The sequence below is a fragment of the Cynocephalus volans genome, chromosome 7 (genome assembly GCF_027409185.1).
Source record: "Cynocephalus volans isolate mCynVol1 chromosome 7, mCynVol1.pri, whole genome shotgun sequence".
In the NCBI taxonomy this organism is placed as follows: Eukaryota; Metazoa; Chordata; class Mammalia; order Dermoptera; family Cynocephalidae; genus Cynocephalus; species Cynocephalus volans.
Window position 1 is genome coordinate 124,608,277 of NC_084466.1, and position 15,485 is coordinate 124,623,761.

General features: G+C 33.3%; 1 protein-coding gene across 2 annotated transcripts in view; it reads left to right on the forward strand.

Annotated features, from left to right (window-relative positions):
* The window catches only part of TBC1D12 (TBC1 domain family member 12), a 120,683-nt gene that overhangs the window by 64,690 nt on the left and 40,508 nt on the right, over positions 1-15,485 (forward strand). For both annotated transcript variants that reach the window (XM_063102697.1, XM_063102698.1), the window contains exon 3: positions 14,795-14,910. In XM_063102697.1, coding sequence (XP_062958767.1) covers positions 14,795-14,910 — 116 coding nt within the window. The remainder of the gene's footprint in view (positions 1-14,794; positions 14,911-15,485) is intronic.

Here is a 15,485-nt window from a genome sequence, read left to right on the forward strand (position 1 = left end):
TGTTACCAACACCATGCTCTAACCAAGTGAGCTAACTGGCCAGCCCTTTATTTCTTTTACAGTGTTTCTGATCTGTAGTATTTCTTTTAATTCTTTCTTAGAATTTCTGTTGTTTCTTACATTATCCCTCTGTTCTTGTATGTTGCCTATGTTTTCCATTAAAGCCATGAGTGTATTAAGAATAGTTTTGTTTGTTTTTAAATTCCAGGTTTGATAATTCCAACATTCCAGTCATATCTGACTCTGGTTCTGATGCTTGTTCAGTCTCTTCTGACTATGTTTTTTTGCCTTTTAGTTATAATGCCTTCTTATTTTTGTTGAAAGGTGAGCATGATGTACTTGTTAAAAGGAACTGATATACAGGCCTTTCGTAATGTGGCAGTAAGAAGTGGGGGCAAGGGAAGCATTCTGTAGTCCTATGATTAGGTCTTAGTCTTTTGGTGGGTCTGTGCCTCTGGACTGTAAATTTCACAGTGTTTCTTAGTTTTGTTTTTTTCTCATTCATCAGGACAGAATGTCTAGAGGGGGCTGAAGTTTAGTATTTCCTGTTCCCTGTGTAGAAGATTGGCAGGAACTGGAGTTTGGTATTTCCCTTTCCCTGGGTAGGTTAGGCTCTGATAACACCCTAGCAAGTTAGGCTCTGGTAAAATAGTTTCTGTAGAGGATTCTTAAAGCAAATGTACTTCACAGGGCCTGGTTTTCCAAAGCCTTGAAGTTTCAAATATTGACCTTGCAGAAGACTGGAAATTTTCCTCAGGTTATAAAGTCTCTGGTGTAAGATAAAGATTTGTAACACAGCTAGGTTGCTGGCTCAAGGACAGACTAGTTACTGATTGATATGTGTAGATACTGGAAAATTATTGGAGGGAGAAGGAATGTTTGCTAAGATCAAGCTTTTGTTGATAGGACCACTTAATTGTCTACTGGAATGTCATCTGGCTTCTTTCACTGAAAGTTACCAGCCTGTATTGTTAAACTATAGCTCCACCTATGTTCTCTTCCTGTAACTTCCTGGTCTGGAAAACAAATGCAGGAAGAGAACCCCAATTTGGGGTTAATTTCCCAAGGAAGAGATGCTTCTCACTTGAGGGTTCCAGTGGGATATTAACCACTTCAGGGTCTCTCACTGCTCGGAAGAGATGGGCTTTGAGTAATTCTTTGCATCTCTGTTACCCAGGGGAAGTGGGGTGACAAATCTGTGGGGGCAAAGCTACAAGTTTCTCCCGAGAGCAGGCCCTACTTAAAAAAAAAAACAAAGAAAACTCGTTATGCTATAATGTATTTCCAACTGATTACTTTTCTCCTCACCCTGCTAGAAGCACAAAGAGATTTTTCACCAATATTCACTCTGAGGACTTGGTGGTGCTTCTGGAGGTAAAACTCCAAAAGTGTGTGGGCCTGGGTCTGCCTGGAGGTTTTAACTCAGACTTGTCCACACTGAGCCTCCGGCAATTTGCCAGTTACAGTTCATGATTTACTACTTCAGCACTGGTTCCCATAGAAGTTTCTGCTTATGGGTTTCTATGTTGGTAAGTTGTGATTCTCTGTATCAGCCAGTCTGTCTCTTCAATTTTGGTGGCAGTGGTTTGCCCTGTGGCCTCTTGTTCCTGATTAAGAAGAGTTGTTGATTTTTTATTTTGTTCAGGTTTTTACTTGTTAGGATGGAGTGACAACTTCTGAGCTCCTTATGTGCTGGACTAGAAAACCAGAAGTCAATTTGCTAATTTATTAAAATTGCTAATATTTATTTGAAAATATAGTTTTTTGCTTCCATATTCATAAGGGATATTGGTCTGTAATTTTCTTTTAATGTGTTTGTCTGATTTTGGTATTGGATTAATGCTGGCATCATTTAATGAATTAGGGATTGTGTCTTCTCTTTCTTTGTTCTGAAATAATTTGTGTAGAATTGGTATTATTCATTAAATAATGAATAGAATACACCAGTTTGATAGAATTCACCAGTGAAATCATCTCAGCCAAGGTTTCTCAGCCTCAGCAATTTTGACATTTTAGGCCACTTAAATATTGTTGTGGGGGACTTTCTTGTGAAATGTAGGATATTTAGCAGTATCTCTGGCCTCTACTCAGTATATCCCAGTAGCAACCTCTTTCCCCAAGTATGACAACTAAAAATGTGTGTAGGCATTGTGAGACGTCCCTTAGGCTGAAAACTACTGATTTAAGTGAAGAATGGATGTTTTTATTGTTGTTTAACAGACTTTTAGTTATAAATTTAATATTTTAATTGATATAGGGCTATTTAAGTTTTCTGTTTCTTATTGAGTCAGTTTTGGTAACTTATGTCTTTCAAGAGATTTTTGCATTTCATCTGTGTTGTTGGATTTATTGGAATGTTCATAATATTGTCTTATTATCATTTTAATGTCTGCTGTATTGTGATATGGATAGTGATACTTTCTCTTGTGTTCTTGATTTTGGCAATTTTTGTCTTCTCTATTTTCTTGATCAATTTTACTAGAAGTTAATCAATTTTATTAATCTTTTAAAAAGAACACAACTTTAAAATTTTTATTTTTAAACAATTTATAATTTCTATGTAATGTGCATATTTATGTGGTATAGTATGATGTTTCAATATATGTGTGCAATGTGTAATGATTAAATTAGAGTAATAGCATATCCATCATCTCAGACATTTATTTTTTTTCTATGGTGAGAACGTTCAAAATCCTCTCTTCTAGTTATTTTGAAGTAAGTATTATTGTTAACTATAGTCTCCCTACTTTGCAGTAGCCTTTTATCTAACTGTAACTTTGTACCCATTGGCCAACCTCTCCACATCTTCCCCTCACCCCTCCTCTTCCTAGTCTCTGGTAAACACTGTTCTACTCTCTACTTCTGTGAGATAAACTTTTTTAGATTCCACACATAATCAAGATCACATGGTATTTGTCTTTCTGTGCCTGGCTTATTTCATTTAACTCGATGTCCTCCGGGCTCATCTATGTTGCTGCAAATGAAAGGATTTTATTCTTTTTTATGGTTCACTCAATAGTATTTCATTGCGTGTAAATATACCACGTTTTCTTTATCTATTCATCCTTTGATGGACATTTAGGTTGATTCCATGTCTTGGCTATTGTGAATGGTGCTGCAGTAAACAGGGGTGTGCAGATATTTCTCTGACATACTGATTTCATTTCTTTTGGATATATATCTAGTAGTGAGATTACTAGATCATGTGGTGGTTCTATTTTTAATTTTTGGAGGAATCTCCATATTGTTTTTCATAATGGCTTCCTAATTTACTTTCCTACCAACAATGTATGAGAGTTTCCCTTACTCTTATATTGTGCCACCATTCGTTACTTTTTGTCTTTTTGATAATAGCCATTTTCACTGGGTAAAATGATATCTCATTTTGGTTTTGATTTGCATTTCTGTGATGATTAGTGATGCTGAGCATTTGTCATATTCCTGTTGGGCATTTCTATGTTTTTTTGCGTGTGTGTGTGAAATGTCTATTTCGATCTTTTGCCCATTTTTAAATTGGATTTTTTTTTCTTTTATTGAATTGAGTTCCTTTTATATTCTGGATATTAACCGCTTGCATAGTTTGGAAATATTTTTTCTATGATATAGGTTGTCTCTTCATTCTTTTTTTAATATTTCCTTTGCTATGAAGAAGCTTTTTAGTTTGATATAATCTTGTGTGCCTATTTTTGCTTTTGTTGTGTGTGCCTGTCCTGTCCAAAAAGTCCTTGCCTAGACCAATGTATTGAAGCGCTTCCGCTATATTTTCTTCTAGTACAGTTCACCCCTGAGCAGTAGAATACCGATGTATAACTTACTGCTGGTAGTGGCTGAGCCATATATTTTGCCCCAAGCTCTGTGGAGGTTGGGGGGCACCTTGTTAATGAAGTACTTAATAGCCTACTGAATAGCAGGCTACTTAATAGCATGGATTTATGACATACCTAACCAAAAATTCTCCAATATATTCATTGAAAAAAACTACATATAAGTGGACCCATGCAGTTCAAACCCATCTTGTTCAAGGGTTTTCTGTAGTTCCATAGTTTTGGGTCCTACATTTAAGTCTTTAATCCATTTTGAGTTGATTTTTGTATATGGTGAGAGGTAGGGGTCTAGTTTCATTCTTCGGCATGTGGATATCCAGTTTTCCCAGCACCATTTATTGAAGAGACTGTCCTTTCCCAATGTGTGTTCTTAGAGACTTTGTAAAGATCAGTTTGCTGTAAATGTGTGGATTTGTTTCTGGTTTCTCTATTCTTTTCCATTGATCTATGGAAACAGCCAGTACCATGCTGTTTTAGTTAATATTGCTTTGTCTTATGTCTCAAAGTCAGGAAGTGTGATGCCTCTCGTTTTGTTCTTTTTGCTCAAAATTGCTTTGGCTATTCAGGGTTTTTGTGGTTCTACACAATTTTAGGATTTTTAAAAAAATTTATGTGAAGACTATCATTGGTACTTTGATAAGGATTGCAATGAATCTGTAGATCACTTTGGGAAGTGAGGATATTTTAACAGCATTAATTCTTTCAATTCATGAACATAGGATATAGTTCCATTTATTTGTGTCCTCTAGTTTCTTTCATCAGTGTTTTGTAGTTTTCTTTGTAGAGATCTTTCACCTCCTTGGTTAAACTTATTTCTAGGTATTTTACTTTTGGGGTAGCTATTGTAAATGGGATTGCTTTTTTAATATTTCTTTTTCAGATAATTTGCTATTGACTTATAGAAATGCTACTGATTTTTGTTTAATATTTCTTTTTCAGATAATTTGCTATTGACTTATAGAAATGCTACTGATTTTTGTATGTTGATTTTTGTATCCTGCAACTTTGCTGAATTCATTTATTATTTTGTATAGATTTTTTGGCAGAGTCCTTAGAGTTTTCTATTTATAAGATCATGTTATCTGCATAAAAGGACAATTTGACTTCCTTCTTTATTAATTTGGATGCAGTTGGGGTTTTCTATGTAGAAGATTATGTTATCTGCAAAACGGGACAAGTTGACTTTGTCCCTTTTAATTTGGATACCCTGAATTTCTTTTTTTTGCCTAGTTGCTCTGGCTAGGACTGTGTTGAATAACAGTGGTGAAGGTGGGCATTCTTGTCTTGTTCTGGATTTTAGAGGAAAAGCTTTCAAATTTTTCCCATTTAATATGACATTAGCTGCGGCTTTGTTGTATATGGCCTTTATTGTGTTGAGGTACATTTCTTTTATACTTAATTTGTTATGAGTTTTTATCATGAAAGGATGTTGAATTTTATTGAATGCTTTTCTGCATCTGTTGAAATGCTAATGTTTTTTGTCCTTAATCCTGTTAATGTGATATATATCATGTTAATTCATTTGCATGTGTTGAATCATCTGTGTATCCCTGGGATGAATCCCACTTGATCATGGTGGATAGTCTATTTGATGTGCTGTTGGATTCAGTTTGCTAGTATTTTGTTGAGGATTTTTGCATCTATATTTGTCGTGGTTATTGGCCTGTAGTTTTCTTTTTTTGTGGTGTCCTTATCTGGTTTTGTTACCATGGTAATGCTGGCTTCATAGAATGAGTTTGGAAGAATTCCCTCTACTTCAGTTTTTTGGAGTAGTTTGAGAATTGGTACTAGTTCTTCTTGAAATGTTTGGTAGAGTTTGGCAGTGAAGCCATCATGTCCTGGGTTTTCTTTGATAAGAGACTCTTTATTACTGACTTAATCCCTTTACTTGTTATTCATCTGTTTAGGTTTTCTGTTTCTTTATGATTCAGCCATAATAGGTTGTATGTCTATGAATTCGTGCCTTTTTTATAGGTTTTCCAATTTATTGCTGTATAATTATATCCTTTGTATTTCTGTTGTATCAGTTGTGATATCTTCTTTTTACCACTGGTTTTATTATTTGAGTCTTCTCTTTTTTTCTTAGGAAGTCTAGGTAAAGGTTTCTTGATTTTGTTAATCTTTTCGAAAAACCAGCTCATCATATTGTTGATCTTTTTTATTGTTTTGTTTTAGTCTCTATTTTGTTTATTTCTGCTATTACCTTTATTATTTCTTTCCTTTTACTAATTTTGGGCTTTGCTTGTTCCAGTTTTTCTTGTTCCTTGAGGTGCGTTAGATTGTTTATTTTAAGCTCTTTCTATTTTTTTGACATAGGTGCTTACTGCTATAAACTCTCTTAGAACTGTGTTTCGTGTGTCCCATAGGTTTCGATATGTTGTGTTTTTATTTTCAGTTATCTCAAGACATTGTAAAATTTTCTTAATTTCTTCATTGACCCATTGGTTGTTCGGGAGTATGCTGTTTAATTTCGATTCTGGAACAGTTTCCAAAGTTCCTCCTGTTATTGATTTCTAGTTTTATTATATTTTGGTCAGAAAAGAAACTTGACCTGATTTTGATTTTTCAAAATTTGTTAAGACTTGTATTGCGGCCTAACATATGGTCTGTTCTGGAGAATGTTCTATGTGCTGTTGAGAAGAATGTGTATTCTGTAGATGTTGGATGGAATGTTTTGTAAATGTCTATTAAGACCATTTGGTCTAGAGTGCAGTTCAACTCATGTTTCTTTATTGGTTTTCTGTCTGAATGCTCTATTCATTGCTGAGAGTGGGGTGTTAAAGCCTTCTACTATTATTGCATTACAATTTATCTCTCCCTTTAGGTCTATTAATATTTTCTTTACGTATTTAGGTGCTCAAGTTTTGGGTGCATATATATTTATAATTGTAATATCATATTTCTGTATATCATTTCTTTGTTATTCTTTTCACTCATGATTATATAGAAGTGTGTTATTTTAATTTCTAAATATTGTAGGATTTTCTAGCTCTGTTTCTGTAGATGATTTTAATTTAATTCCATTATTGTCAGTCAATATATGTTATGCAATTTCAGTCTTTTTCAATTTATTGAAATTTGTTTTATGCTCAAATATAGCTTGTTTCAGTGAATGTTTTTGTGTACTTGATAATGTGTATTGTGCTGATGTTGGGTGAAGTATTCTATAGATGTCAGTTAGGTCACACTAGATAATAGTGTTGTTCAGGTCTTATATATATCTGCCTATTTTCTGTCTAACTTTTCTACCAGTTACTGAGAAAGAAGTAATAAAATCTTTACCATAATTTACTTATTTCTCCTTTTATTTCTCTCAATTTTTGTTTCATGTGTTTTGAAGCTTTGTTTGGTGTCTTCTTCGTGAGTTGACCTCTTTACCATTAATGTAATATTTTTTTGCCTGTTAATATTTCTTTTTCTGAAGGTTTTTTTTTTTTAGTTTGCTTGTTTGTTTATTACGTTTATTTTGCTACTATAGCTTGCAGTTTGTGTTTGCATGACATTTCTTTTTCCATTCTTTTATTTTTTATCTGTCTTTATATTTGAAGTGGGCTTTTTATAGACAGAATGCAGTTGGGTCTTGCTTTTGTATATAGATTGATACCCTCTACTTTTCAGTTGGAGTGTCATTTGATGTCATTATTGATATGATTGGGTTTAAATTTACCATCTTGCTAGTTCTTTTTAAAGACCTCAAAGAGTTTTCATTGGGATTATCTATCACTTACTATGGTACCTAAAATTTAAACTGAAATGTTAACATTAATTAATTAATTAATTATTTTTCTTTTTAAAAAAAATTACATTAAATGTCTCTTATCCCCTATATTGTTTCATTATCTTACCTTAGAGACAATAATTATCATGAATGTAGAGTGTATTCTTTAATTCAGTTCTTAATGTTTTTTCTGGTTGGTGCTTTTTTTTTTCTTCCAAATTTTATTTTATTTTGTCAGTATACAATGTGGTTGATTATTGTGGCCAATTACCGAAACCTCCCTCCCTCTTCCCTCTCCCCCTTCCCTCCCAACAATATCCTTTCTGTTTGCTTGTCATATCAGCTTCAAGGAATTGTAATTGTTGTGTCTTCTCCCCCCCCCCATTTTTTTGGTGTATTTATTTATTTATTTTTAGCTCCCACAAATAAGTGAGAACATGTGGTATTTCTCTTTCTGTGCCTGACTTGTTTCACTTAATATAATTCTCTCTAGGTCCATCCATGCCGTTGCAAATGGCAGCATTTCATTCTTTTTTATAGCAGAGTAGTATTCCATTGTGTAGATATACCACATTTTTATTAATTATTTAAAAATAACAATAGTAGAGCTATTATTTCAGCATAAGTAACATTTATGAGAAATAAGTATTAGACAAGTAGTGGGAAGAGTAGGCCTTTATTTACATTTTTGTAAACCTCTTTAATGTCTGGTTTAATATGAGAAGGCTGGATTCTCTACTCTTGTATTCAGTTTATAGTTATGTGTTGTTTTAATTTAAGTATATGAAAATCTGGCCTCACACAGTTATATAAAAGAGAAGAGGATTTTAATAGCCTTTTCAGATAATTGTGGATATTCTTCTTTGATGCCACTCCAAAACTCATCAAATGGTAGTTTCTTAAAGGTAGGTTATTTTGTGGAATCTGAAACTATTTAACTCTGTTATATTAAAATCCATTGGTCTGTCTTACACTTTGCATGGATATATTTACCCATGTATGGTTTTGTAACATCACACATTGGATGTTACAAACTTACAAACTGGATATTGCAATATTTAGAAAACATCAGCTCACCAAATATGCAGATCTTCCAAATGTTCTAAAATTTCACACTATGCAGTATCAAAAAATTACAGAAATATTACCACTGATCTTATTACAAAAGGTAACTGTGGGAAGCTGTCAAATATATAGTGGCATTTGCAAGTTTTGCAACATTTTAATTCTCACTTGAAAGGTTGAAGTTTGTTATTGGCAACGTTTATTTTCAACTGCTTTCCTTGACATTGCTGGCTCACTTCATCCTTTTTTGTTTATTTGTTTTAATAAACATTTTATTTTGGAATAACTTAAGATTTATAGAAAGGTTAAAAGGATAATAGAATTGCTATGTATCTCTCACCTTATTTCCTCTAATGTTAACACTTTATATTACTCAGGACATTTTTCAAAACTAAGAAACCAACATTGGTACTACAGACCATCACAGACTTATGATGGTTCAACTTATCCTTTTTCACCCTTCATTGGGTTTACTAGGACATAACCCCATTGTAAGTTGAGGATCATCTGGACTTATGATGGTTTGACTTACTTTTTTTTGACTTTATGATGGTGTTTTCAGGGTATTAAATGCATTTTGACTTATAATATTTTTGACTTATGATGGTTTATTGGGATGTAATCCCATTGTACATCAAGGAGCATCTGTATTAACCAAACTGCAGACTTCACTTATATTTCATCAGTTTTTCTAATAATGTCCTATTTCTGTTTCAGGACTCAATCCAGGATAGCACATTGTGTTTTTCTTTTTATCATGATTCCTTAGTCTTTATGCCCTTTGACATTTTCTCAATTTTTCCTTGTTTTTATGACCTCATGATTTGACTGGGTTTATGGTTTTTTTGGAGGAATACTGTGGAAATGAAGGGCCCACCCATCTAATTTTGTGAAGATAACTGCCACTATAAGTTTACAATCAGCTTTTCTTTTAAATAAGAACAGTGTTCATGAAAAAAGGTGTTTGTCCAGTTTACAACTCAAATACTTGTACAAGTGCTTTTCATCTAGACAACCATTGTACTTTGGTGTACAGCAGAAGTTACTTACGTATACTTCTCCTTTTGTCACACAGAATGTTAAAAAGATGTTTACTCATAGGTCAAGATTTAATACTATTAATAGTTTTTGTTGTTTCATAATAGATATTCTTAAGTGAATCTGGCCACTGCCCCAACCTCCTCACCCCATTTTTTTAAAGCTTTGAGTGCGTATCATGAAGAATATAATGATTAATAGTACAGTTTGGTACCATTGCTTTGATTTGTTCCATGGCAGGAGCAGTTTTAATATTGCTTTAGCATCATTAGTGCAAATGTCAGCACAATGACAAAGGTAAATAAACTATTGAGCACGATTATAAATATAGTTCTGACCTTGCGGAACCCATGAAAGCATCTCCTGGATACATGGGTCTTCCAGCTACACATTGAGAATTGCTGCTACACTAGGGCTTACAATATTTACAAAATTTATCCCAATCTATCTTTAAATAATGTTATAGTACTTAGAGTTTAATATAACATTAACAATAGTATGCTACCATTTTCTCCTTTCTTGCTTTTGTGCTATAAACCCCTTAATACATTTACCAATCTGTTTCTGTTTTAAATAGTCAAATGTCCTCTAAAGAATTAAAAGATGAGTAAAATATATTTTATGTTTATCCATATTTATTATTTTTGGTGCTTTTTATTTCTTTGTGTAGAGTCATGTTTTCATGTGATACAATATTTCTGCCCCCAAAGCAGGTCTACTTGACAGCAAATTCTCTTAGCTTTTTCTTGTCGGGAAAATATTTTATTTTGCTTTCACTTTTGAAATATATTTTCTCTTGGTATAGGATTCTAAGTCAACAGGTTTCCCCCACATAGTGGCTTTTTTCCCATCAGGAATTTAAAGATTTTTCTATTGTCTTTTGACTTCCATAATTTCAGAGGGGAAGTATATAGTCATTTTCACATTCAGTCGTTTTTACATAATTGCTTTTTTCCTCTGGCTGCTTTTAAAATTTTTTCTTTAACATTCATTTTCAGAATTTTGATTATGGTGTTCTTTAATGTGGTTTTATTTGTATTCTGCTTAGAATTTGTTGAACTTCTTGGATCTGTGGGTATAGTTATCAAAATTTGGCAAAATTTCAGCCATTATTTCCTCAATTATTTCCCCCACTACACTCCAGATTCCAATTACACAGACTTTAGGCTGTTTGATATTGCTCCCTAAAATTGTGCTTATATTTCTTCAGTCTTTTCTCTGTCTTAATTTTAGTTAGTTTCTGTTGCTCTGTTCTCAAGTTCATTGATAATTTTTCTGCAGTTTCTAATAAGCAAGATCTGAAATGAAAATTTCACTGGATGGTATTAATCGCAGATTACTGCAGAAGAAAGTAAGTTCATCAATAATTTCTTAGTTGTGGGGTCAGTTAGGTCTAAAGAAAAAATTATTGTAGATCTGAACTAAAAAAAAGTTTATAAATAAACTATAAAAGATTCAAACTGATGCACAAGAACCTTAACTGCCAGACAGAACAAAGTCAAACATTATTTAGTGCTCAACAGTCTTAAATTCGCAGTGTCTGACATCCAAGAAAGAGACCTTGTGGGGTTTCTCCGGAATGTTCTGTGTATTCAGTTACAGCTTTCCATTCTGTTTGGTGAGAATATGACTAATTCTCAGCCCGGGGTGAGCTCTGGGAACTGTTACAGCTCCCAGTAACTATTCTTTCTCCAGAAGTTCTTTGCCCAGCTTTGTAATGTTTTCATCTTACACATATGTAGATTGACTTTTAACTAAAGTCTCAAGAGGACTGGTACGCTAATTTCCAGAGCACTTTCTTCTCTGCTCCTCTGTCCACAAAATTCTAGCCTTTCTAAATAAACTAGCAGCCAGGCTTTCTTTGGTTTCTCCCTTTCTGCACTGATGTTAAGAATAGGTGTGATGTTGGGCTTACCTTGTTTGTTTCCCTTTTGTCAGGGATCACAGTGGTAGTTTTTAGCAATAAAGTTGGTGTGAATTAGATTACCAAACAAGAGTTTACCCTATTTCTCTGAAGAATTTTTTTTTGCCAATTTGCTTATATAACTTTTTAGAGTATAGATGAAACTCAAATACTTATTTAAATTTCTAGTTGCGTATTTCAATCACATGAAGGAGGGAAGGGCAGAGACAGTACAGAAGTGAAGTCTCTGATGCTGTGAACCTCTTGGTTAGAATCCAGAGTTAGCTAATTATGTGGAATATTCAGTTCTTAAGATCTGATAAATTTGCCTAAACCCACTTGAGTTTTCTGTTTTATAGAATTAAAAACATCCTAACTAGTAGGATATCATCTAGTGATCAATTTTGAAAGTACTGGTATTTAAATTTTACTATTTCTAATATAATTGGCAATTCTAATCACATTAGAATGACATTTTAAATTTATTCAGTAAATACTTGAGTCATTCATTGTATAGAAATATTTGCTATTTTCAGATAAGCATCAGTTGATACCATGTTTTTAAAGTCTTTTTATTATTACCCTCTGGAAATTTACAGCATCTCTATGAGACAGAAATGCTAGGATATAACTTTTTTATGTTGAGTGACAATTCTATGCAAAGTTCTTTCCTCACATAGATATGTAAGTGATATTCTAGCATTTTGAGTTACATTTTATATTAAATGTGTCCTTATCAGGGACGGCCTATGGCTCACTTGAGAGAGTGTGGTGCTGATAGCACCAAGGCTGCGGGTTCTGATCCCTATATAGGGATGGCCGATTGGCTCACTTGGGAGAGTGTGGTACTGATACCACTAAGTTAGGGGGTTAGGATCCCCTTACTGGTCTTTTGAATGAATGAATGAATGAGTACTTATCACTCATTCAGTTTTTGTAAAAGACTGCTTTCACCAGACTTGTCTTTATCCAGACTTTCAGTGGTTTTGCATTTTGTTTATGATGAAGTCCAAATATTTTAGCCAATGAAAGGCCCCTAAAATTTAGCCTACACCTTTCCAACCTTATTTTCCATCATTTTCCTGTTTGGTGAGATTAATGTGTTCCCTCGATTCATGCCTTTGTTTGCTCTCTGTGGCTTGTTCTTTTCAATCCTTTCTCCATATCTAAATAGTACCTATCGTTTTTGCCCCAGTTCTCATCCCACCTCTTTAGTAAGATTTTTATCAATTATCCATCATGGCTATAAGTGATCTGCCTTACAAACTGCTTTATTTTTTTGTTGTAAGAAAAATCAGGGCTGGCTGGTTAGCTCAGTTGGTTAGAGCACAGCCTTATAACTCCGAGGTCATGGGTTTTGATCCCTGTACTGGCCAGCCACCAAAAAATAAAAATTAAAAAAATTTTTAAAAAGAAAAATCAAACAAAACTGAGTAAGATTCTTTCACTTCTAATTTCACCCTCTAGAGGAGAACATCTTAATAGGTCAGGTTCCTCTATATTTTTCTAAGCATATTTGACTTATTTCGGCTACCATATTGAGAGCACAATTCTATAGCCTTAATCATATTTAAATTTGATTTCTCTTTTGGCAAGAATATTTTAAGAATGGTGGTATGTACATCATATTGCATCATGCCGAAAACACATGCTGTCTGGTGGTCTCTTTTTGTGATATTTAGATGTGTCTGTGATACCCTATACATTTTTCACTGAATGATTTTATCAATCTCATTCTTTTAAATTGTTATAGATAGCTACGTGACTGCTTATTAATATAGTAAGACAATATCTTTAAAAGGCCAGGCTCTGGAGCTAGGCTGCCTGTTATGACCTTTAGCAAATGAGTGCACATCTTTGTGCCTCAATTCCCTCCACTGTGAGGTATCTTATGGGGTTGTTTCAAAAATTAAATGTGTTAAGTGTTTAACACAGTTCATCGTACATAGTAAGTGTCAGTAAAGGCTAGTTTTTTTGTTTTGTTTTGTTTTTTGTGGCTAGTCAATATGGGGATCCCAACTTGTGACCTTGGTGTTATAAGGCTGCACTCTAATCAACTTAGCTAACTGGATGGCCCAAATGCTAGTTATTAATATATTGGTTTAGAAGTTTGATTTTGCTGTTTAAGCATGTATCATTTGTTTGCATGGAAAATGTTTTATTGGAAAGTATTTATTGCATTCTGTCTGGCAGTGAAACTAGGTCACATTATAGGAAAACAAAGTGCCATTTAAATTATAAGAAACCTCGTATGTCTCTAGTATCTATGATTTTTAGTAAGAAAAACTTTAGCAGAAAAGGAGTTTATTACACTGGAGTTTGTAGTGAAGAAAAGAAGTATTGAGCATGATTAGGTATACATCCTAGATGACAGGAAAGAAAATTGCGAAAGACAAAAATAAATGAGAGAAAAATATATAGTTGTTGCCTGGAGATGATCAGATGCTAGCTTGGTTTTTTTTAGAAAGGGGAAATTGTAGGTTCTGGAAATTGCAAGCTGGTAAACTTATTTTTGATCTTTGGCAAATTTCTAGAAATTTCAGAAATTTGTGAACATTTATTAAAGGAATGGAGAAATTTAAATGTGCCCACCAATAACATATTATGTCAAATTAACTTCATTTCTCTCAGTACAATTATTAGGTTGGATGAATTAGAGAAATATAGAAATGCTTTTTAATTTTAGTGTAGAATTTGACATAGTCTTTGGCCATATTTTTGGATAAGAAGTGTTTGTAAAGCATTGTTTAAATTTAGAGTAAGTAGGCATATTTGTAGTAGTTAGATTCATGGTATAGTAGATTGAAATCCAAAATAGTATTTGATTAGAGTCTCAATGTCACCCTTGGGAGAGGTCTTCAGAGCATTATAGTGGGATTGTCTGTATCTTGTTTCAACATTTTAATCATTGATCTGACTGAAGGTTTTAGGAAGTAGGCTTATCTGCACGTAGATTATTCAAAGCTGGACATGGATTGCTGATATCATAGAAGGCAATCAAGAATGTCTTCCTAAAACCTTACCTAATTAATCTAGTGCATTTCCATCTTTCCTTCTCTTAACACATTTTTATACTTTATATGTAATATAAATTCATAATTTAGATTGCTTCAGGAAAAAACTTGACCTTTTATTTTTGTTGTATGTATCCCTCATTATATATAATATCCTTAACAATACAGATGTAATAATACAAATTGAAAATTGGAACAGTCTCTGTATAAAGTATGTTTTTACTTACTCTAGGAATATGAAGCACGAACAGGGAGGATCTGTAAACCACCACCACCGTCTTCAAGACGTAAAAATTTTGAATTTGAGCCACTTTCTACCACTGCCCTGATTCTTGAGGATCGACCATCGTAAGTATTGTAGTAATCATCAGGAACACTGTTTATATTTTAAATTTTAATTTTTGTTTACTATTTCACTTAAATGATATAAAAAAATTAGATATATAAAGGGATTTATATTATTAAAAAAAAAAAATCCCAGTCATATATCCTAAAACTAATAGGGGGGAATATATGGTTGATGTCCAAGCCATATGCATATTTTCTAGAAGTCTCTATGAGCCAATGTATGAAACAAAATCTTGGCTCTTTATGTCTGTTTCTATTTCAACCCTCTGCTTCTTATGTTAACATGATAGGGCAGTTATATTTCCTTCCTTGACATTTAGTGTACACTTAAGATATACTTGTCCTTGCCTTTTATACCATTGTTATTAATACATTCTTAACACCCAATTAAACATCTTAATTTCTTCTCTTACCATCTCTGCCCTTCTTTGTATTCTCCACAGTACTACTATTCTTTAAAATACTGTCTGATTTATTATCAAACAAAACATACCTTCCCTAAAATAAGATCATTTGGTTCTGAACTCCTTTTCCCCACTTTGGTCTCTCAGGATCTAGTCTTTTTCTTTTACTGG